The sequence below is a fragment of the Lepus europaeus genome, chromosome 3, assembly GCF_033115175.1.
Source record: "Lepus europaeus isolate LE1 chromosome 3, mLepTim1.pri, whole genome shotgun sequence".
NCBI classification, from domain to species: domain Eukaryota; kingdom Metazoa; phylum Chordata; class Mammalia; order Lagomorpha; family Leporidae; genus Lepus; species Lepus europaeus.
Window position 1 is genome coordinate 35,415,708 of NC_084829.1, and position 24,548 is coordinate 35,440,255.

The window sequence follows — 24,548 nt, forward strand, 5'->3', positions numbered from 1 at the left end:
ATCAATTTCATGAATACAAGGATTTTTGTCTGCTTTGTTCACTGCTGGTTTTCAGCATTTATAGAGGCTCCTGGCACACAGCAGAGGCTAATTAGGTAGCCGCCCAAAGAACGAATCACGCATTTCCGGAAGTATCCAGAGTCAGAATTAAATGGGCGAGTTTTGAGCCTCGTAGGGTCCCGTAGCACCCGCCATTTCCGCCTACCAATAGGTGACGGAGAGGAAGAGAAGCCCCGCCTCTCACTCGGCTGCAGCCGGCGAGGGCTTCTGTAGCGGTTGCGGCTGTCTCGTACTTCCGAGGCGTCGGCGCTCGTTGTGTGCGTCATTTCCGGGCGGCGGGCAACGGAGTGGCCAACGGCCTGCAGAGCAACATGCCCAAGTGAGTGGGGTCTGAAATTTGAGGGTGGTCGCGGTGGGTGCTGGTGGCCCTGTGGGAGAGCGGAGCTCGTGGCCTGGTTCTTGAAAGCCTCGGGGGCAGAGCGGATCCGGGAGCGGGGAGGGGAGCAGGGGCCGGAGCTCTGGATAGCGTTTCTAGAGTGGCGGTCGACCCGCTTAAGACAACGACGAAAATCTCTGCTTTGTGTCTGGACGCTTTGTGGGACACCTTCGAGGCGTCAGTGGGTCGGGGTGGGTTTCTTTGGTTTGTTTTTTACCCTTAGTTAATGGCGCTTCCGCGGGTGACTGCTTGTCATCTATCTACCACCTCTTTTCAGGTTTTACTGTGACTACTGCGATACGTACCTCACCCATGACTCCGTAAGTATCGTGTCTTTTCGTAGTTTGAAAACGTCGTATGTGCAATACGAGTTTACGTCTGCCGAGGTTTTAAGGCCTACTGCTTGGAGAAAATAATTGGAGATGTTTTATTCCGCCCCCTCCATCTTGGAACGATATTCATAATTTGAGGACATTTGCAAGAGTTAGTTTTCCAGCAGTCAGTATTTTCATTGGAGACCCAAAATAATAAAGCTATAGCAGGTTTGAAGACAAAAAAATTAATTAAAAATTCCTGGAGAGTGTCCATAAAGATCAAATATTTGGCTCTGTCAGGTTACTCAAATGTTTGTTTTGAATGAATGAAAAGAAAGGCCCGCGCCGCAGCTCACTAGGCTAATCCTCTGCCTACGGCGCCGGCACCCCCGGGTTTCTAGTCCTGGTCGGGGCGTCAGATTCTGTCCTGGTTGCCCCTCTTCCAGGCCAGCTCTCTGCTGTGGCCCGGGAGTACAGTGGAGGATGGCCCAAGTGCTTGGGCCCTGCACCCGCATGGGAGACCAGGAGAAGCACCTGGCTCCCGGCTTCGGATCAGCACGGTGCGCTGGCCACGGCGGCCATTGGGGGGGTGAACCAACGGCAAAGGAAGACCTTTCTCTCTGTCTCTCGCTCTCACTGTCCACTCTGCCTGTGCAAAAAAAAAGAAATGCCTTGACCTGAGCCAGAGTACTTTGCCTGAAAACTAGCAGATGATTGCAGCAGTTAAGAGTGGTTTTTTTTTTTTTTTTTTTTTTTTTTTTTTTTTTTTTTTTTTTTTTTGGTGAGGCAGTGTTGCAGACTTAATGCTCATATAATCCTGTGAGGGAGGAAGCTGAGGTAGAGGATGGCTAAAAATTGCTTCTGGTGTCACAAAGCCAGAGAATTGTACAGAGCTGGAAGGTGAGTCCAGGCAATCTAATTCCAAAGCTAATGATTCTAGCAGACATTTTGTTTTTTTGTTTGTTTGTTTGTTTGTTTTGACAGGCAGAGTGGACAGTGAGAGAGAGACAGAGAGAAAGGTCTTCCTTTTGCCGTTGGTTCACCCTCCAATGGCCGCTGCGGTAGGCGCACTGCGGCCGGCGCACCGCGCTGTTCCAATGGCAGGAGCCAGGTGCTTCTCCTGGTCTCCCATGGGGTGCAAGGCCCAAGCACTTGGGCCATCCTCCACTGCACTCCCTGGCCACAGCAGAGAGCTGGACTGGAAGAGGGGCAACCGGGATAGAATCCGGCGCCCCAACCGGGACTAGAACCCGGTGTGCTGGCGCCGCAAGGCGGAGGATTAGCCTAGTGAGCCGCGGCGCCGGCCTCTAGCAGACATTTTGTTCCCAGGGCCCCTTTACAGTCTTAAAAATTACTGGGTTAAATAAAAAAAAAATTATTATTTTGAAGACAGAGCAACAGAGAGAGATCTTTCACCTGCTGATTCCCTGCCCAAGTAGCTGCAACAGCCGCGGCTGGAGTGAGCTGAAGACTTGAGCTTGGAGCTCCATCTGGGTGGCAGGGCCCAAGCACTTGGGCCATCTTCCACTGATTCCCCAGGTGTATTAGCAGGGAGCTGGATGGGAAGCAGAGCAGGTGGGACTGGAACCAGTGCTAAAATAGGATGCTGATGTTGCTGGCAGCAGCTTAATCTGTGCTGCAACGTCAGCCTTTAATAGTCTTTTTAGATAATCGTAGGTGTTCTTCAGTACTGTTAGATTACTATACCAAAACTCCATACATGGCCAGTGGCAGTGTGCAGTCTCAAACTGTGTCAAACTTTTCATGCTGTTTCAGTGAAATTCAGTAATATGTGTTGCTCTTTAAAAGACATTTAACAGTGTGTGATTCTGAAACATATATTGGTCATTTGGAAAATATTGGTTCACCGTGTCATACAGGTCTTTAAGTACATTTATATAATATTAAAAATTCACATTTATTAGTGCTACAATCTAATTAGAACTGACTAAGTACTGAGCAGTTGGCAAACTTAGGGTGGCAGATTTTCTAAAATTGCAATTTTTGCTTCTAAGTTCAAATTTTATTATTGGTAACAAATATGATCAGTTGCTTTCTTTAATGTGACAGGCTCACATCATCCATTTGTGAGAAGTCCAAATACTTGTATGTCTGGATTTAAAAAATGTTTTGTGTCAAAATAAATACAGCTTTTTATGGGTGTGTGAAGTTAAGATGCCGCTCAGGACACACATCCCGTATCCGAGCGCCTGGGTTTAAGTCCTGGCTCTGCTCCCAATTTCTGCTTTCTGCTACTGTACACCCTGAGAAGCCTAGCGGAATGGCTCAGGTACTTGGCTCTCTGACACCCGCATGGGACACCCAGTTAAGTTACCAGCTCCTTGCTTTGGCTTGGCCCCGTCCTGGTTGTTTAGGGCATTTGGGGAGTGAAACAGTTGTTCGAAGTTCTCGTTTGCTCTCTTTGCCTTTCAAATAAATAAAATAAGTGTTTGAAAATTAAAAAAGAAATCTTTTAATTCCCTTTTCCATGAGCTTTTTAGAGTACCCTTAAATAGTTTTTTCTTAATCATTCTTTGAAATAAAAGTGGTGTTCTATCAAAGAGGTAACCACCTTTGATGGTAAAGCTCACAACTTGAAAAGCATGCCTGATTTTCTTTTAGATAGCAATATATTTGGCATACAGGGATATTTTTTTAAAAAATAAACTTAAGAGCTGAGATTTAAGAAACTTAATTTTATTGCTTCATTAAGGACAGTCTTGGTAAAGCTGACTCCCCCACCCACCCCGTGACATTGAAGAAAACAATAATCGCGCATACGTTAGGGTGCCACTGCCTTGATTTGCTCTGAAGTACCAGGGGTTTGACAACATCAGTATAAATGTCAACACAGTGAAAGACGAAAGTAATGTTTTAGTTACAATGAAAATGCTTCGACCTTGCAGACCCTTTCATTGATTGACTTTTCATGCAATTTGTTAAGCTCTTAGTATAGAGTTAATCGTATGTGTATGAAGTTGATTGAAAATAGATCTTGGCCGGCGCCGTGGCTCAACAGGCTAATCCTCCGCCTTGCGGCGCCGGCACACCGGGTTCTAGTCCCGGTCGGGGCACCGATCCTGTCCCGGTTGCCCCTCTTCCAGGCCAGCTCTCTGCTGTGGCTAGGGAGTGCAGTGGAGGATGGCCCAAGTCCTTGGGTCCTGCACCCCATGGGAGGCCATCGGAACAGCGCGGTGTGCCGGCCGCAGCGCGCTACCGCGGCGGCCATTAGAGGGTGAACCAACGGCAAAAGGAAGACCTTTCTCTCTGTCTCTCTCTCTCACTGTCCACTCTGCCTGTCAAAAAAAAAAAAAAGAAAATAGATCTTAATGAAAAACAAGAATGGGACTAGGAGAGGGAGAAGAGGGGTGGGAGTGTATGTGAGAGGGCAGGTACAGTGAGAAGAATAACTATATTCCTAATACATATGAAAAGCATGAAGTTTGTATTCCTTAAATAAAAGGTTTCTGGGAGGGGGAACATTTTGACCTTGCAGACCCCTTGATTGATTTATTGATTTTTATTTATGTATTTGAAAGGTGATATAACAGAGAGAGGGAGAAACAGGGAGAGAAGTCTTGCATCTGCTGGTTTCACTCCCCAAATGGCTGCAAGGGCCAGAGCTGGGCTGATCCAAAGCCAGGAGCCAGAAGCTTCCTCTGGGTTTCCTACGTGAGTGCAAGGGCCCAGAAACTTGGTCCATCTTCCACTGCTTTCCCAGGCGCATTGCTGGATCAAAAGTGGAGCAGCCAGCACTTGAAACAGCACCCATAAGGGGTGCTGGTGCCGCTGAGGGCAGATTGACCCACTATGCCACAGTACTGGCCGCATCTCTTGGTTTTTGCCTGTAGATCCCTAGTATTTTTTTCTTTTTCTTTTTCTTTTTTTTGTCACTAACCCCCTCTAGGTAAAACCCCTAGTCATAATTTTCTGAACTTCTTAGTGAGGGAGCTATATCTTTCTATTTTTGAGGCGTTTTATATATATATACATATATGTGTATATATATATGTATATATATACACACATATGTGTGTGTATACATATATATAAATAATAAAAAATTTTTATTTGTGAGAGGAAATGAGACAGATGCAGAGAGAGCTCCATTTACTTCACTCTAAATACCCTTTTGCTGAGTGAGACCAAAGCTGGGAACTCAAGTAGATCTCCCAGATGGGTAGCAGGGATCCAACTACTTGAGTCATCACCTGCTACTTCCAGGGTATACACATTAGCAAGAAGCTGGAATTGGGAGTGGAGCTGGGACTTGAACCCAGGCACTGCACCTGCATCCCAGCTGGCAGTTTAGTTGCTAGGTCATATGCAGCCCTTTGGTCATTGTATTTTCATGTACTGACATCTTGGTAATGCCAGATGTCAGATAATTGAAAACTATCTTTATAATAAGTGTCTCTTTATGAGAAATGTCAGAAAACCTATTCATATTGTTCTAAAATTGGGGCCGGTTCTGTGGTGTAGTAGGTTAAGCTTCTGCTTGTGGCACCAGCATCCTGCATGCATGCCAGTTCATATACTGGTTGCTCCTCTTCTGATCAAGCTCTCTGCTTATGGCCTGGGAAAGCAATGGAAGATGGCTCAAGTGCTTGAGTCCCTGCACCTGCGTGGGGGACCTGAAAGAAGCTCCTGGCTCCTGGCTTTGGATTGGCTCAGCTGCGGCCGTTGGGACCATTTGGGGAGTGAACCAGCAGATGGAAAACTTTTCTGTCTCTCCCGCTCTCTCTCTTTAATAACTTTATCTCTCAAATAAATAAAATCTTTAAAAAAGTATTTTTTCTAAAATGGTTTCTTGAAAAAACAGAACATTTCCACAGTGATTGTAGCAGTTCCATTTAGTGGACTTTGAAATTTATAAAAACATTTAGTGGTGGTGCTGTGTTGTATAGTGGGTTATAGTTTGAGGCCTAGCTGCACTGCTTCTGATCCAGCTCCCTGCTAATATGCCTGGGAAAGCAGTGGAAGATGGCTCAAATACTTGAGCATTGCCACCCACCTGGGAGGCTTGAATAGGTGTTTGAACTCTTGGCCTGGCCCCAGCCATTGCAGCCATTTGGGTAATGAACCAGCAGATGGAAGAACTCTCTATTGATCTGCCTGCTTGCCTTTTTTTTTTTTTTTTTAAGATTTATTTATTTATTTGAAAGAGTTACAGAGAAAGAGGTAGAGACAAAGATCTTCCATCTGCTGGTTCATTCCCTAAATGGCTGAAACAGTCAGAGCTGGGCCCGTCCAGAGCCAGGAGCTTCATCTGCTTCTTTCATGTGGGTGGAGGGGCTTGAGTACTTAGGCCATCTCCTACTGCTTTACCAGGCACGTTAGCAGAGAGCTGGATTGGAAGTGGAAGAGCTGGAACTCGAACCCATGTCTATATGATATGCTGGTGTTGTAGGTGGCTGCTTAACCTGCTATGTCAGAACACTCACCCCAGTCTGCCTTTCTAATGAAAAAAAAAAAAAAAAAAGGGAAAACTTTTAGTACTATAATTTTTGGATTTTGCTTGGCATGATTTTGTTATCTCCTTTTGTCTTAAAGTATCATTGTATTTGTGTAAGTGGTTTGGGAAACAGGGAGTAATATTTTGAATTTTTATTTATTTGAGAGATCGTTCATCTGCTGGTTTATTCCCCAGAATGTCTGGAATAGCCAGGAAACTGGAACTCGTTCTGCTTCTCTGGCAGGGACCCAAGTACTGGTTGATTCTCAGGGTTTGCATTAGCGTGAAGCAGGACTCAAATCTAGACACACTGTGATAGGAGATGTGAGTGTTCAAAATGGCATCCTTTTTTTTTTTTTTTTTTTTTTTTGACAGGCAGAGTTTGACGGTGAGAGAGAGAGAGACAGAAAAAACGGTCTTCCTTTTTTCTGTAGCTTCACCCCACAAATGGCCACTATGGCTGGCGCGCTGCAGCTGGCGAACTGCTCTGATCCGAGCAGTTGCTTCCTCCTGGTCTCCCATGCGGGTGCAGGGCCCAAGCACTTGGGCCATCCTTCACTGCCCTCCCGGGCCACAGCAGAGAGCTAGACTGGAAGAGGAGCAACTGGGACAGAATCCAGCACCCCAACCGGGACTAGAACCCCGGGCACTGGCGCTGCACGCGGAGGATTAACCTAGTGAGTGCGGCGCCGGCCCAAAGTGGCATCTTAATTACTGTGCCAAGAACCTGCCCTTGAGCAGTATTTTGAAATATAGACTGTGGGAAGACCATATCTGATTGATTGACAGTAGTCATAGCTACTGCTGCTGAGTCAGTCATGTGAGGAGTGGGTTGCCTGTAATTTGTAGTTCCGGCAGTGATGGGGGGCCTCTGGTAGCATTTGAGTTCCTGGCCTTGGTTACTGCATATGAGCTACATGTTTTTATTTTAAAACAATTTTTGAGAGGCAAAGAGACAAGAGACACAGATACACAGAGACAGACAGCTAAATGGCAGCACCAGCTGTGTGTTTTCAGAGAATGCTTTAAACATAACAGAAGATGATTTTTTTCCACCAATTTTATTGAATTATAATTTATGGTCAAATGCACAGATTTTAAGCCAGTAGTTTGATGATTTGTCAGATGATTGCACCTTGGTGTATTTCTCAAGATTTAGAATGTTATCATTCTAGAAAATTCCCTTGTATTTCTTTGCAGTTAGTCTCTTTGTGTCTGTGGCCTTAACTGATCATGTTTTTATTAATAAATGAGTACTGCTGGTTTTAAATCTTTCCATGAGGAGAATCTTACAGTAGAAACTCTTAGAAAAAGAAAAGAAAAAAAAAGGAAATGAAGTATAGACCGTTTGTGTGTCTCACCTCTTTTCTTAGCACATGTTTGAGATTCATCCATATTGCATATAATTTGTTCTTTCTATGTAAACATGATTTTTATGATGATAAATAGAGATGTTGCTTGTAAAGAACATAGTATGGTATCTGGCATATAGTAAGTGTTCAATAAATAGTAAGAGGTACAGTGATGATGATGCCACTTGAGACACCCGTATAATATTAGAGTCCCTGGGTTTGAGTCCTGGCTCCGTTTCTGATCCAGCTTCCTGCTGATGCATACTGTGGGAGGCAGCAGGTATTGACTAAGTGCTTGGGTCTCTGCCACCCACATGGGAGATCTAAAATGAATTCTGGCCTCCTGTCTTTGGCCTGGCCAAGCCCCAGCTGTAGTCATTTGGTGAGTGAACCAATGGATGAAAGATACCTGTCTGCCTTTCAAATAGATTATTTTTTCAAAAAAATTAAAAATGCATGTATTGTATGTCAATTATATATTAATAAAGCCATTGAACAAAAGGACTAGTAGGCTAGAGATAGGGGCTGTGGGTGATTTGTTCTAGGCTCTTAGTTCTTTAAAAGAGCATTTTCTCATAGAGTTTTGAAATGTATATAAATGAAATTATTTGGCCTTGGAATAACCTCTGAAAGGGCATTGAAATGATACTGATTTCTAAAGATACTAATGTTCTAAATTATGGGTTTGCAAACTTTTTCTTGAAGTAACAAATTGTGATTATTTCAAGTTTGTGGACATAGAGAACACACAGTCTTTGGTGGAATTACTGAACTCTGCCATTGTACAGAGTAAATATGTATATGTACACACGTATATATATGTGTGTGTGTGTGTATGTAAATGAATGTCTCTTTGTTCTCTCTATATATTTATATATTTTTTATAAAAATAGCTGACTGGCTTATGGGCCATAGTTTGCTGACCCCTGGTGTTGATAATATAGTAGATGAATTACTACAGTGTCTTGCTGGATGGTGTAAGTGTAAGGCTTTATAAACTTTATAGTATTTGAAACTTGTTCCTGTCTCTGATATCACCTTTGTGTTTTACAGCCATCTGTGAGAAAAACGCACTGCAGTGGTAGGAAACACAAAGAGAATGTGAAAGACTACTATCAGAAATGGATGGAAGAGCAGGCTCAGAGCCTGATCGACAAAACAAGTATGTTTCAGTCTCTTGTTGTGGTAGCATGATCTTATTCTTTCTTATCCCTGTCTGTGTTGGTTTTCACAAAAGCAACTCATTCTGAATGATAAATAGGGCATCTGGCCATGTTGAATGGAAGAAGTGCAAGGTCATTGGTTTCCCAGGGATATTGGAACACATTAATATTAATTATTGAGAATAGAGCAATCAGGTGTTGGTTGGACTGGGAGGGGAGGCAGAGAATAGAGTTGCCTAGTACTTTCTTTTGACATGGGCTGGACTTTTTAGCACGTTTATATAAGACCTCCTTTGTAGTAATGCCTGGTTTTTAGAAGTATTTTCCTGTTTTTATAGGAAAAGGTAAGGGGGTGGGTTGGAATCGTTTGAAAGGCTTCATTTGGATTGCTTTTTTGAAATCCTCACAGAGAACTAGTCAAACAGTCTAGCTGATAATAGTATGGTTATATTTTGGAGGCTTGATGTTTATGTCATGCCCATTTGAAAATTAGTAACGTTTTTGTTCCAGCTGGTTGGGTTGAAGACACTGATAAAAGGAGATGTTGCAATTTTACTTTATAGATAGTGCTGGTGTATTTGAAACAGTTTTGTTTTGATTTTTTTTTTTTTAAGATTAATTAATTTACTTAAAAGAGTTAGAGAGATCATCCATCTGCTGGTTCACTCCCCAGATGGCCTCAATAGACAGGGCTGAGCCAGACCGACGCCAGGAGCCAGGAGGTTTATCTGGGTTTTCCATGTTGAGTGGCAGGGGCCCAAACATGTGGGCCATCTTTGCTGCTTTTCACAGACCATCAGCAGGGAGCTGGACTGGTAGTAAAGCAGCAGGGAAGCAAACCAGTGCCCATATAGGATGCTGGTGTTGCAGGTGTTGACTTAACCTGCTTTGCCACAACACTGACCCCAGCATAGGCTTTCTGATTCATTGTATTCAGAGCTGGTAGGCAAATGTGGACTGAGTAAATTTTGGGGGAAAATGATTTGTTCAAGGGACAGAAAGAGGCAGAGAGAGCAGACAGATAGGCAGGTAGAGCTCTCATCCACTGGTTCACCCCCCAGATGGCAACAATGGCTGAAGCTGGGCCAGGCCAAGCCAGGAGCTGGGAACTCACTGTCTAGGTCCCCCACATGGGTGGCATGGATCCAACTGCTTGAACTGTTACCTACTGCTTCCCAGGGTCTGCATTGAAATTGGGAGCTAGATTCGACCATGGGGAAAAGTGAGTGCCTTTTTGATTAGACAAGTCCTTATTTGGGGCTGTTGCTGTGTACAGTGGGTTAACGCCCTGGCCTACAGCACATATGGTCACCAGTTCGAGTCCTGGCTGCTCCACTTCCAATCCAGCTCCCTGCTATTGTGCCTAGGAAAGCAGTAAAGGATGGCTCAGGTGCTTGGACCTCCACAGTCACCTAGGAGACTCTGAAGAAGCTCCTGGCTCCTGGGTTCGGATTGGCTCAGCTCTTGCCGTTGTGACCATCTGGGGAGTGAACCAGTGGATTTCTCTGTAACTCTTTCATATAAATAAATCTTTAAAAAGAAGAAAAAAAGGGTCCTTAGTTGGATATAATCTCTGATAGAACACAGGCTTTATTCAGAAGCATATGAATAACTGTTTATGCATCTGCATTTTATAGCATCATTTTGGATTTAATCTCTGTGAATTATCTGTGATTGACCTGAGTAATTAGACTTCCTTTGCACTTTTGGGATTGGAATAGGGTAATAGGGTAGGCTGCAGAGAACACTGAATTGGGAAGGGCTTACTTCAGAAGTAGACTTTGTAACTATACATTTTAGCATTTATTTTTGATTCTAAAGCCATATAGAGATGATCTTCTGTTTCTTTTATTTTCACTGTGCTGCATATTGACTGAAAGAATTAAAAGTTGATTGCATTATACTTTTTCTGAGTGCAATGTGATGTTAATCTTCAGGACAGGGTCTCCTAGTTAGTGCATCACTTGCAGAACTGGGAAACCAGAATGATGTCCTTGTTTTGACCTAGGACAGCATAAATAGGAGAGAGGTAGAAATGTGATAAAGTCTGGTCTTTGGGCATGTATTGCAAATTTTTCAAACAAAACTGTGAACATCTTCAATTAGTTATAAACTACATTTAAAGATTAAAGGTGGGCTGGTTCTATGGTGTAGTAGGCTAATAAGCCTCTGCCTGTGATGCTAGCATCCCATATGGGCACCGGTTCATGTCTTGGCTGCTCCTCTTCTGATCCAGCTCTCTGCTAATGGCCTAGGAAAGTAGTGGGGCCAAGTCCTTGGGCCCCTGCACCCATATGGAAGACCTGGAAGGAGCTCCTGGCTCCTAGCTTTGGATTGGCCTGAGCTTGGCTGTTGTAGCCATTTAGGGAGGGAACCAGTGAAAGGAAGACCTTTCTCTTTGTCTCTCCCTCTCTCTGACTTCTCAAAAACAAACAAACAAAAAACCTGCTTCTACTTGGTAAAGGATGTTGATAAGTAGGAAATTTTCACTTGAATCTCACATAGTTGTTTTAGCCATGGAAATAAATACTAAGTAAAAATAGCTTTAAAAACCTACATCAGGGGCCTGCACTGGGGCATAGCTGGAGCGGCACTGGCGTCCCATATGGGTGCCTGTTTGATCCCTGGTTGCTCCACTTCCATTCCCACTCTGTGCTGATATGCCTGAGGAAGCAGTGGAAGATGACCCAGGTGCTTGGTGCCCTGCACCCTCGTGGAAGACCTAGAGGAAGCCACTGGCTCCTGGCTTCAGGTAGGCCCAGCTCTGGCTGTTGTGGCTATTTGGGGAGTGAACCAATGGATGGAAAATCTCTCTCTCTTTCTTCCTCTTTCTGTAACTCTGCCTTTCAATTCAAATAAACAAATATTTTTTTTGATAAATTACTTTTTTTAAAAAAAAGATTTTGTTTATTTATTTGAGAGGTAGAATTACTACAGAAAGAGGAAGAGACAGAGAGAAAGTTCTTTCATCAGCTGGTTCACTCCTCAAATGGCCACAACAGCCAAGCTCAGGCTGATCCAAAGCCAGGAGCCAGAGCTTCTTCTGGGTCTCCCACGTGGGTGCAGGGGCCCAAGGACTTGGGCCATCTTCTATTGCTTTCCTAGGCCATATCAGAGAGCTGGGTCAGGGGAGGAGCAGCTGGGACACAAACTGGTGCCCATACGGGATGCCGGTGCCACAGGTGGAGGCTTAGCCTACTGTGCCACAATGCTGGCCCTTAAATAAACAAATCTTTAAAAACAAAAAAAGAAAGAAAAATAAATTGAATTATCTTTAGGGAAAAAAAACCTGAAAGCCTAAATCAGTAAGCCAATTAATTGTGATTTTATTTATTTACTTTTTTTTTTATTTATTTATTTGAAAGAAGAATTACAGAGAAAGAAGGAGAGATAGGTATCTTTCATCTCTTGGTTCACTCCCCAAATGGCCACAGTGACTGGGGCTGGTCTAGGCTGAAACTAAGAGCCAGGAACTCCATCTAGGTATCCTACATGGGTACAGGGACCCAAGTACTTGGCCCATCTGTCACTGCTTTTCCAGGCGCATTAGCAGGGAGCTAGTGGAGCAGCCAGGACTCCAACTAGTTCCTATATGGATGCTGACATTGCAGGCGGAGGCCTAACCTGCTGCACTACAACACCAGCCCCTTGATTGCAGTTTTAACTGATGAATATTTTAAATTTATTTAAAAACTAAAGCCATAATGTAATAACTTTAGATTACTTGCTAAAGTAAAGTAATTGGAATTATTTAAGATTTAAAAAGAAGTGGTTATTTTAGTAAATGTTCAGGGTGTTTTCATTGTTGTTTTTTCCTTCTCCAAAGCGGCTGCATTTCAACAAGGAAAGATACCGCCTACTCCATTCTCTGCTCCTCCTCCTGCAGGAGCAATGATCCCACCTCCCCCCAGTCTCCGTAAGTAAAGTTTTTATTGGAAGAGGTATGACTGGGCCAATTCTCCTTTGATTGGCAGATCATCTCACAGTTGTCTATCAAATGCTTGGTGAATGAACATACAGTGATAGAAAACAATTTTAGTGGTGTAACTTTTTAAGTAGTTACCTTTTGATTGCATTGTTACTAAGATAATGTATTTGTGACATCCCAAGTATGGGTCTGAGACAAATTCAGATGGAAGGCTCAGAATGAACCTGTGATTAGATGAGCTGGTACAAACAGGTGTTGTTGAACATGTTAGATTATTTTTGATAAACTCCTCACTCCTTCCGCCTATTTTCTAACCCATCTGATGGCAATGTGTATACTGTGTGAAAGCTAAGAATTAGGTAGTTGAAAGTGGAATCCTTGAGGGGCTTCCTCAACTCAAGAAAGGTTTGTGGTTTCTGCATGTCGGACAGGAGGAGTTTGAGTACTAAGGCATAAGTTCTTTGGCTCTCCTGGGATAGTTCAGATTGGAATTCGGCTGACACAGAAACTCAGTCTTGTAAGTAATCATGGATATAAAGATAGAGAAGTAGGCTGTCGGTAATCACTAACACAGATGGATCACTAATGACCCCTTCTAGGATCCTGCCATCCTGTGACCTGGTTAGGCCTTGGCACACAACAACTCCTAGGTTACTTCTCTGTCCTACTCCACCTTGACTGACTCATCTCCATTATTTTTTATAGCAAAATAGTCTGTTTTTTGAGTATTCCATTGTAGGCCTCACCATTTTCTTATTTTAAATATTAAAGTTGTTCCAAATTTTTGCAATTATAAATGGTACTGTCAGAGTTTCTCTGTAATACCAAAAAATATTTAAACCTTTTTGTCAAGAGTTCTATAGATAAATCCATCTTCCTTATTTTAAAGCTAAATTATCTTAAATTTTGTTTTTTTTTAACCTGGGGAGCCTGACTTCATTTTATACTTCTATTTAGGCAGGCTTGTTCTTGCTTTTCAGTCACAAAGTAACTGAAGTTTTCCTGCATGTGATTTTTGTGGGTCTACTGTAACAAAAAGAAACATAAGAGGTCCACTGTTTCGGAATTTGAACAAGTTCAAGAGATCACATTGGTGTCATTAGGAAGAGAAAATTATCATATAAGCATTCTTTAACCACGGGCTCCATTCTGTGTTTCAGCGGGTCCTCCTCGCCCTGGTATGATGCCTGCACCTCATATGGGAGGCCCTCCCATGATGCCAATGATGGGCCCTCCTCCTCCTGGGATGATGCCAGTGGGACCTGGTGAGTTTGGATGTCTTCGCTTCTAGGATGCTGCATTGTGCTTTAGTTTTCCGATTATATGATTTCTTAACTAACCATCTAAATGTAACAAATCAAATTTGATCAGTCTTTAATGACAAAGGAAAAATACTTGGTTTATCAGTGTAATTGGATGGTATCCAGTGACCTTGTGCTACTGAAAGCAAGATGTGATGTGGCTGCCTTGTTTTTCTTTTTTCCCCCTCCCACCTGTTTCCTTGCCTTATCCTGACTTTGGGCCATGTATAATAGAGAGAATGGTGGATGAACTTGTTCCACTTGGGGTGGGGTGGCAGAAACAGTAGAGATATTTTCTAGGTTTTGATTTGGAACAGAAGTGCTTCCTGTTGCTGATTTAATCTTGTATGTTGACTGATCCAAATCAGTATAAATTAGGTGTTGGGCTTGGTGATTAGTTTTTGATTGAGGAAGAAGGAAATTCTTATACTTCAGACATTTTATTTTAATGTAAGCATAAATATTCATGGATTTGTAAGTCTTTCTGATAAATGGATAGGACCTTCATTGTGAGAATGATTCTGCTGCTTGGGACATCATGTATTTCTTGCATAAACCATAACCATAATGCATGCTTTACCAACTTTAATTTTTTTTTTTTTAGGTGGTTAGGGGTCTTGTGATGCAGACTAGTTCCAATCTTTTATGGTCATTTTGTCTACTAAATTTGTGAGCATTTTGAGGGAATGATTTGCCTGAGTATTCCCAAGTATCAAGTTAGTTTTCATAGTTTACAATTCTCTTTTTACATCCTTATTAGCTTAACAGTAGAATAAATTTATGTAATGAGAGTAATGAAGACCACTGACATAATGCGGTTTAGGATCAGATGTGTCTGTGCAAAATGTTAGAGTAGCTTCCTAGCCAGAAGTGTTCAGTGAAGTGTTGAGAGGGATGGGAGTGAACAGCTAAAGAGAATACCTGCCTTCCTGGCCTGTGAGCCAGAACACAGTCAGAGTGGTTTAGATGCCTTTGGCATTCTTAAATCCAGGGAACAAATTCAAATTTCTTAGAGGAATTAGTAGGGGATGAATGGGGAATGCGTGACACATCTAAAGAAGGGTTCTGGAACTCAGCTTTTAGCCCGTGTTTGACACCTGAGAGCAGACTTGGTGTTGCTGGTTGTGTTTAAGTTTTTCTGTTCAGTCTGCATAAAATAAGATTGTGGGATTTGTGTTAATAATTGTGTAGTTGCGGGAGGGGTTGGGTAGGATAGGAAAGGACGGGAGTACAGATACGCAACATTCTCTGTGGGTGGGTGATTATTGAACCCGGATAATGGATACATGGATGTTCATTAGACTCTGGTTTACCCTTTTTTTCTAAGTTTGAACCTTTCCATAATAACAAGTTAAAAAAAAGTAATTTTAATTTCCATATGAAACCCCAAAGTCAGCAGCTGATTCAAATTTGTTCTAGAGACCAAAGAAAACACTATTTTAGGCACCCAGTTTTTAATCTTTGGTCTAAATCTGTTCCTCTAAGAAATAATTGAATATAGGTTGTGTAAAGCATAGGCCTTTATGTGATATTTTAGAAATTTAGTACTTTTCTCTGTTCCTTTTGAAATTGATCTTAAAAATCTGTCTTTGTATAGCTTTACGTCTCACTTTTGGTGATAAGGCTGTATTCAACTTTGAATATAGTTTTCAATCATTTCCTGCAAATGATTATAAATAATTAGGTGAAATTTGGTATTTAAAAAAGTATATGTAGGATGAAAATTGCAGCATAATAATGAAGTGAATGTCTGTGAACCCACCACCCTGCTGAAAAAGTAGAGCTTTGTCAGTCCCACGGAAGCTTCCTGTGCTCCTCCTCTACCCTGCCGCTTGTCCTTTCCTCCCTGGCTCGTCAATTTGGTTTGTTTATTGATGGAACACTTTAAAAAAATTCATTAGTAGTTTCTAAAATGCATTAGGAAAGTCAAAGTTTTGTGTGTGTTAATTGTTATCACATTCTTGCTATTATCTTTCTTGACTTGAGCTAAGTATGGTTACTAACAGGTTCTCAGCATGGGCCTCCTGCTCACCTTTCCTACAACTCCGAACAAACGCTTAGTGGTAAGATTGTCCTCTGTGCCTGTGTACATTCATGAACTAGCTCCTGGTTACATGGTGGATATAACTGGTTAAAAGAGCTGACTAAGTAACATGTGACTAGCTGTGAACTTCCCTGAGTGAGAGGAGAGGGCAGTGTAGGGAACTAGAGTCCCTGGTGATTTCTTGGAAGCAGTTTATTTATAGTTTCCCCTTACCATCCTTAGATTATGATTCCCACATGGTTCTTGTGTTGAACTTTTTGTTTTTTGTTTGAGAATGTCCAAGTAATTTACCGATGTGATGAATTTGTTGCATTTCTACTGTCAAGTGTGTCTTTTTTTTTTTCCAGCATTTTGCAAGGGGGGGGCTACTTTTAAAATTTTTAATTAGAAACCCCATCAGATTCTCTCATAAATACTATTTTCCTCATTTTTATTCCCCATTTTTTCTTTGTTTCATCCTGCAGCTCCTGGAATGAGGCCACCCATGGGAGGCCATATGCCAATGATGCCGGGGCCCCCAATGATGAGACCTCCTGCCCGTCCCATGATGGTGCCCACTCGTCCAGGAATGACTCGGCCGGACAGATAAGGAGAGAGGGGAGGCCTCTTCCTAGCAGCTCTGTATCGCTTGTTGTGCTTCACCAGGAGATCATGGTGCTGTGACTCTGGGTGTTTTCTAACAGCATGACAAAGAAGACTTGCTCCCCCTTCTTATCAAAGAAAGAATAGTTTTGGGGGGAAGTGGGATTTCAAAAAGTGCAGTTTTCATTTGTATTGTGAAATGTGAGAATAAAATTGTCAACTCTTTTAGTTAAAAAAGGTGTTTCTTTTTTCATCCCCTTTGTATTCTTTCTGTATTATAAAGAAATGAAACCTTCCAGTTGTGTTTCTCCAACTCATTCCGTTTTCAGCTTGTCTCTGTGTGAGATTCTTTGCCCTTAGATTGAATCCCTTTGGACACCTGCCTTTATTTAGTAAGGTTCTCCTGTGTAGGACTTTGGTAAATCTAACAGTCGTAGAGCTTTTGTGGGTTAAAATAATAAACAGCACAGTAATTTCTCACATGAATAATGCTGTGTAATAAGTTGAACATTTTAAGACTTTTATGTTGAAGTAAGGGAAAATACTTCATGTTGTGTGCATATCAGCTAAGAATGGCAAGAATTGCTTTAATATCAGCTTCTTTCTCTTCTCCTTTCTTGGCTTCACATAGTTTGAAAACCTCTGAAGAAGTAGTGAAATTACTCGCAATTTCCTTGGTATGAAAGTCATTAGAATGCTATTTGTTTCAGCAGCAGACTGTAAAAGTACAGTATTTTCAGGGAATCATCTAGAAGTAAGCCTTTGTCCCTATTCATATTTAGTGCAGTATAAAACTTAATCTTCTGACATTGTAAGTAGGATTGAAAATTGTTATACCATCTGGGGACAGAAATTTGGCAACATCTATCAGAATTACATTATCTGTATCCTAGGGCCTAGCATTTTCATGTCCAAGATTTTTTTTAAGAGCCATTTATTTGTTTACTTATCTGAAAGGCAGAGTAACAGAGAGAGGGGAAGAGACAGATCTTCTGTCTTCTATTTCTCTCCCCAAATGCCTAGAACAACCAGGGCTGTGTTGAAGTCAGAAGCTCCATTCATATCTCTCACCTGAGTGGCAGGTGCCCAAAGGACCTGGGCCATCTGCTGCCTTCTTGGGCACATTAGCAGGAAGCCAGAATGGAAGCAGAACAGTTGGGATTCAAACCAGCACTCTGATATAAGGCATGCTGGCTTTGTAAGCAGTGACTTAATCCTCTGTGCCACAGTGCTACCTCTAGGAATTTTCCTTACAGATAGACTTGCTTGTGTGTAAAGTATTATATATAAATTTATGCATTGCTGCAAAGATTGGAAGTAACATCTGCAAGCATGAGGCATTTAGAAAGTTGCCTAGGGGGCCGGCGCTGTGGCGTAGCAGGTAAGGCCACTGTCTGCAGTGCTGGCATCCCATATGGGTGCTGGTTCGAGTCCTGGCTGCTCCACTTCGGATGCAGCTCTCTGCTATGGCCTGGGAAAACAGTAGAAGATGGCCCAAATCCTTGGGCCCCTGCACCCGCGTGAGAGACCTGGAAGATGCTTCTGGCTCCTGGCTTCGGATCAGACCAGTTCTGGTCATTGCGGCCATCTGGGGAGTGATCCAGCAGATGGAAGACCTATCTGCCCCTGCCTCTCTGTAACTCTGCCTTTCAGATAAAATAAATAAGTATTTAAAAAAAAAAAAAAAGTTGCCTAGGGCTGGCACTGTGGCATAGTGGGCTAGGTTTCTGCTTCCACATGTGGTGTTGGCATCCCATGTGAGCACAAGTTTGAGTCCTGGCTGCTCCACTTCTGATCCAGCTCCTGGCTCCTGGCTTCAGATCAGTCAGCCTAGCTCTGGCTGTTGTGACCATTTGGGGAGTGAACAGCGGAAGACTTTTCTGTTTCTCCCTCTCTCTGTAGCTCTGCTTCTCAAATAAATAAATAAAATCTTAAAAAAAAAAAAAAGTTGCCTATACTGTGAATATTAGAACAAGGAAGCTTCATGTATAGATAGGAAAAGATCTGGGATACACATTGTTCTGCACCTTGGTGTGTTCACATAACAGGACATTATTCACGGCTATTCTTTTTTTTTTTTTTTTTTAAAGATTTATTTATTTATTTGAAAGAGTTACACAGAGAGAGAAGGAGAGGCAGATAGAGAGAGGTTTTCCAAGTTTACTTCCAAGATGGCTGCAACAGCCAGAGCTGTGCCAATCTGAAGCCAGGAGCCAGGAGCTATTGGGTCTCCCACGCAGGTGCAGGGGCCCAAGCACTTGGGCCATCTTCTACTGCTTTCCCAGGCCACAGCAGGCGCTGGATCGGAAGAGGAGCATTCAGAACTCTGACCAGCTATATATGGGATACTGGTACTGGAAGTGTTGCCTTTACCCACTTTGCCACAGCACCAGTCCCCACTGCTATTCTTTATAAAAGAAAATATTTGTATTTGCATATATTTAAAAGTTTCTGCAAAGACATATAAGAAACTGGTAATACTGGTTGCTTATGAAGAGTAAATGGGTGACTAGGGGACAGAGATGAAGGGAGAAAGGCTTGTTATCTTTTGAATCATTTTTAGAAAAACAACTGAGGGGCTGGTGCTTAAGCCTCTATCTGCAGTGCCAGCATCCCAGATTGGCTACGGTTCAAGTCCCAACTGCTCCACTTCCAATCCAGTTCCCTGCTGGTGGCCTGAGAAAGCAGTGAAAGATGGTCCAGGTCCCTACACCCACATGTGGGAGACCCACAAGAAGCTCCTGGCTTTGGATTGGCCCAGCTCCACCTCTTGAGGCCATTTGGGGAGTGAACCAGTGGATGGAAGACTATCTCTGTCTTTCCCTCTCTATAACTGCCTCTGAAATAAATAAATAAATAAATCTTAAAAAAAAAAAAAAGAAAGAAACAAGACCTCCCTCCATACACCCAGCTGAAATTACACTAGAGTGTGCCGTCAGCCAGCAATTTACAACCTGCCTGATGATCAGACTCAAGGGATCTATTTCAAAATAAAGATTCTAGGGGCTGGCACTGTGGTGCAGCGGGTTAACACACTTGCCTGCAGCGTCGGCATTCCATGTGGGTGCCGGTTCGAGACCCGGCTGCTCCGATCCAGCTCTCTGCTACGGCCTGGGAAAGCAGCAGAAGATGGCCCAAGTCTTTGATTCCCTGTACCCACGTGGGAGACCTGGAAGAAACTCCTGGCTCCTGGCTTTGGATTGGCCCAGCTCTGTCCACTGTGGCCATTTGGGGAGTGAACCAGCCAATGCCTCTCTAACACTGCCTTTCAAATAAATAAATAAATCTAAAACAAAAAAAAAAAAACCTATTTCTTTGAAAGAGTACAGGGCAGTGGGGGGGATCTTCTACCCATGGTTCACTTCCCAAATGGCCACTATGGTAGGGGTTGGGCCAGGCTGAAGCCAGGAAGCAGGAGTTTCTTTAGATCTCCCACATGGGTGCAGGGGCCCAAGTACTTGGGCCATATTCTGCTGCTTTCCCAGGTGAATTAGCAGGGAGCTAGATCGGAAGTGGAGCAGCTGAGACTTGAACCGGTGCCCATATGGGATGCTGGCATTGCAGGTGGTGGCTTTACCTGCTACAGCACAATGCTGGCCCCCATAGATACAGTTATAAAAATATAGTAATATTCCCTAGCTCCCTCCCTTCCTTTCCTTCTTTCCTTTCTTTGACAATTGGTTTTAATTCTAAAATATGAATGAACTGTAATATCAAGAATTAAAGAAGTTAAGTGTCAATATAGCATACAATACTTGCTTCCTTTTCTGTTGGCAGATCTGAAGCCATTATGAGAACACTTAGAAGTCTAGGCTTTCTCATTTACACTGCCATGTTTTTTAATAGTTTATCAGAATGTTGTCCTGCTTGATAGTAAGCTGAATAAGAAATAGGATCCTTGTATGGAACCATGGGCTAATTTGGCCATCCCACATGGAAAAAGTCCACTGATAAGTGTTTGTCTCAATTACGTAGCTCAGTCAGATAAGTATCTTTTGGCTCCTAGGTACATTTGGGAACAGAAGAAAAATGCCTGGCCTACCTTCTGTTTCTCCATCCGACAGAAGTGTCCTTGGAGAAATGTTAAGAGTGGAGCTTGGCTTTGTAGCACAGCAGGTTAAACCACTATTTTTGATGTTGTCATTCTTTATCTAGTGCTGATTTGAGTCCTCACGGCTCTAATTCCAATCCAGTGTCCTGGTATTGTGCCTGGGAAGGCAGCAGAGGATGGTCCAAGTGTCGGAGGCCACCCGACAAACCACATGGAAACACGCAGCACTCAGTCAATTCATCACCACGTTTATTGCCTCATCGCGTTCCAAGCCAAAGTAGGGGGCCCGGCGATGAGGGACTGGAGGCAGTCTCCCTAAGGAAACCCTTCAGTCTCCAGCCGCGAGCACCAAGAAACACAAGGATATATACCCCAGGCCCCATACAGATAACATTCATTGTGTGCAATCATGCATAGCACAGGAACAGAGCAAGTTTACAAAGTAGCAATGATCAGGGTACAAGCTCTGCAGATAGAGCAAAGAACATCATAAACCTTCATCAGAAGTCACATCCTGCCTGCAGGAATATGGGACAAAAAGTCTTGGAAACAGGATTAGATAAGGGACAGCCTCAGCCTGCTGCATCTCATGTCGGGCCAGGGCCACTGGCCCCGACATCCAAGTAGTTGGACTCCTGCTACCTATATGGGAAACACATGGAGTTGCCGGCTCCTGGCTTCCACCTGGCCCAGTCCCAGCTGATAACAACCATTTGGGGAGTGAACCAGCAGATGGAAGATCTCTGTCTCTTCCCCTCTCTCTGTTGATCTGGCTTTCAAATATTCAAAAATGAAAGAAATGTTGGCTGTTGCTATGGCTTAGTGGGTAAAGCCGCTGCTTGCCGTGTCAGAATTCCATATGGGTGCCGGCTTGAGTCCCGGTTGCTCCAGTTCTGATCCAGCTCTCTGCTGTGGCCTGAGAAAGCAGTAGAAGATGGCCCAAGTCCTTGGGCCCCTGCACTTGTGTGGGAGACCTGGAAGAAGCTCCTAGCTTCAGATCAGTGTAGCTCTGGCCGTTGTGGCCAACTGGGGAGTAAACCAGTGGATGGAAGACCTCTCTCTCTGCCTCTCCTCTCTCTGTGTAACTCTTTCAAATAAAAAAATAAATCTTTTTTCTTTTTTTTTTTTTTTTGACAGGCAGAGTTAGACAGTGAGAGAGAGACCGAGAGAAAGGACTTCCTTCTGTTGGTTCACCTCCCAAATGGCCGCCATGGCTGGCGCGCTGCACCGATCTAAAGCCAGGAGCCAAGTGCTTCCTCCTGGTCTCCCATGCGGGTGCGGGGGCCCAAAGTCTTGGGCCATCCTCCACTGCCTTCCCGGGCCACAGCAGAGAGCTGGACTGGAAGAGGAGCAACCAGGACAGAATCCGGTGCCCCAACTGGGACTAGAACCTGGGGTCCCAGTGCCGCAGGTGGAGGGATAGCCTTGTAAGCCGTGGCGCCAGTCAAAAAAAAAAAAAAAAAAATCTTAAAAAAAAAATGTTAAGGAGGTAGGCATTTGGCACAGGGGTTGAATCTCCACTTGGGATTCCTGCATTACATATTAAGATCTAATTCCTTTTGCAACGCCTCTGCTTCTGATTCAGCTTCCTGCTAATGCTCACCCTGGGAGGCAGCAGATGATGGCTCAAGTGCTTGGGTCCCTGCCACCCATGTGGAAGACCCAGATGAAGTTCCAAGCTGCTGGCTTTGGCCAGCCCAGCTCTGGCTGTTGTGGGTATTTGCAGGAATGAACAAGTAGATGGAACACCTTTCTGTGTCTCTCTCTACTTTTCAAATGGGAAAAAGAGAAATTCTAAATGTTTTATATGCCTTGATTGGAATTGCACAATGTATACATGTGTTGAAATAGCACATAGTACCCCATAAATATGTACAATTTTTATGTCTATTAAAATTTTTTTAAGGAAAATTCTCTTGACTACTTGCCTGCACATTATTTATTTTTTTTAAAACCTTAAGTACTCTTAAAATGTTTATTTTTTATTTACTCATGGCAGAAAGACAGAATGATTTATGCTCCATTGGCTGGTTCACTCCCCATATGCTCACAAAAGCCAGGGCTGGGCCAGGCCCAATCCAGCTCTCTGCTGTAGCCTGGGCACAAATGCTTGGGCCCCTGCACCCATGTGGGAGACCCAGAAAAAGCTCCTGGCTCTTGGCTTCGGATTGGCCCAGTTCCAGCTGTTGCAGCCATTTGGGCCATTTGCTGCCTCTACCTTATCAAATAAATAAATCTGTAAAAAAAATTTATTTACTTGAAAGGTAGAGTTACTTTTTTTTTTTTAAATTTATTTTATTTATTTGAAAGGCAGACTTACACAGAGATAGAAAGAGAGGTCTTCCATCTACTGGTTCACTCCCTAAATGGCTACAATGGCCAGGGCTGGGCCAGGCTGAGCCAGAAGCTTCTTTCAGGTCTCCTACATGGCCCAAGCATTTGGGGCCATCCTCTGCTTTCCCAGGCACAATGGCTTTGGTCTGGCAAGTGAACCAGCTGATGGAAGATCTCTCTCATCCTGTATCAGAGTGCCTGAGATTAAGTCCTACTTCTGCTTCTGATCTTACCTCCTGATAATGTACACTCTGGGAGGCAGCAAATGACGGCTCAAGTACTTGGGTTCCTGCCACCCATGTGGGAAACCTGGATGGAGCTCTGGGCTCCTCGCTTTGATTTGGCCCGGTCCTAGCTGTTGCAGGAACTTGGGGAGTGAACCAGAAGACGGAAGATCTCTCCCTCTCTGACACTTTGCCTTTCAAATAAATAAAAGATAAAGACACTTAAAAAATGGACAAGGGAGTATTTAGTCTAGCAATTAAGATGTTAGGACATCTTAATTGTGTCCCATATTGGAGTACCTGTTTGATACCCAGCTCCTGATTTCAGCTTCCTGTTAATGCAGACCATGGGAGGGGAGGTAATTGTGTTCCTACTACCCACATTGAGCCCTGGCTTTTCTGGCTTCCAGGCCACTGCAGAGATTGAGAGAGTGAGCCAGTGTTGGGAGTTGGTTCGTCACCCTAGAGAAGCTGTGGAGTTCTTGTCTTCACACAAGAAAGAATTCAGGTGTGAGACAGAGAGCAAAGTGATACGGTTTATAGGGGATAGGGAAGGGATAGGGAGAGAGTGGGGAAAGTGAGGGTACATGGTTGAGTGGAGAGAATACACCTGGGCAGGCCAGGTGGGCGGCTCAGCAAAGAGCAGAGAGCAGAATGCTGAGCTCCTAGTTTGTTTGGACTCCCTTGGCTTTTTAAGGGTGGAGAGTCCTATCGGGAAGGGTTTGTTGGGTGAAAATTGGCAAGTTCCTCCCCTAAATTTCTGACTTGCTACCTAACAGAAGATCTCCCTCTCCATCTCTTTCTCTGTAACTCTGCCTTTTAAATAAATGTCTTCATAAAAAGAAAAAGAAAGAAAAACACTCCTATAAGCATACAAGAAGACCTAGCTAATACTTCCCACTACAAAAGGAAAGATCTATCTATCTATCTATATGACATCCAAAATTCCATTTTACAGCTGAAAAACGTTGAGGCCAGTGTTGTGGTGCATTGCGTGCAGCACTGGCATCCCACGTGAGAGTGGCAGTTCCAGTCCTGGCTGCTTCCCATACAGCTCCGGGCTAATGTGCCTGGGAAAGTAGCAGCAGATGGCACAGTACTTGGGCTCCCGCCACCCACGTAGGGGACTCCCCCCCTGAGGCTCTGCCTTTACAGAGAGGCAGAGATAGAGATAGAGATAGAGATAGAGATAGAGAGAGAGAGAGAGAGAGAGAGAGAGATTATCTTCCATCTGCCGGTTCACTCTCCAAATGTCCACACCCGGGGTGGGCCACGCGAAGTCAGGAGCCGGGAACTCTACATGGGGTTTCCTACGTGGGTGGTAGGGGCCCAAGTGCTCTTGCCCCCCACGGTGCATTATCAAG

General features: G+C 43.6%; 1 protein-coding gene across 1 annotated transcript; it reads left to right on the plus strand.

Annotated features, from left to right (window-relative positions):
* The first annotated feature begins 253 nt into the window (after positions 1-253).
* On the plus strand, positions 254-16,878 carry SNRPC (small nuclear ribonucleoprotein polypeptide C). Its single transcript, XM_062185985.1, has 6 exons — positions 254-379; positions 714-756; positions 8,611-8,719; positions 12,547-12,636; positions 13,809-13,913; positions 16,458-16,878. The coding sequence occupies exons 1-6, from the start codon at positions 372-374 to the stop codon at positions 16,580-16,582; spliced, it is 480 nt and encodes a 159-aa protein (XP_062041969.1). The 5' UTR covers positions 254-371; the 3' UTR covers positions 16,583-16,878.
* The last annotated feature ends 7,670 nt before the right edge of the window (positions 16,879-24,548 follow it).

Excerpts from the sequence above, each read along its gene's own strand:
- SNRPC (XM_062185985.1), top strand. Across the intron at positions 8,720-12,546 it reads GAGCCTGATCGACAAAACAA|CGGCTGCATTTCAACAAGGA; the intron begins GTATGTTTCAGT and ends CCTTCTCCAAAG. Across the intron at positions 13,914-16,457 it reads GATGATGCCAGTGGGACCTG|CTCCTGGAATGAGGCCACCC; the intron begins GTGAGTTTGGAT and ends TTCATCCTGCAG.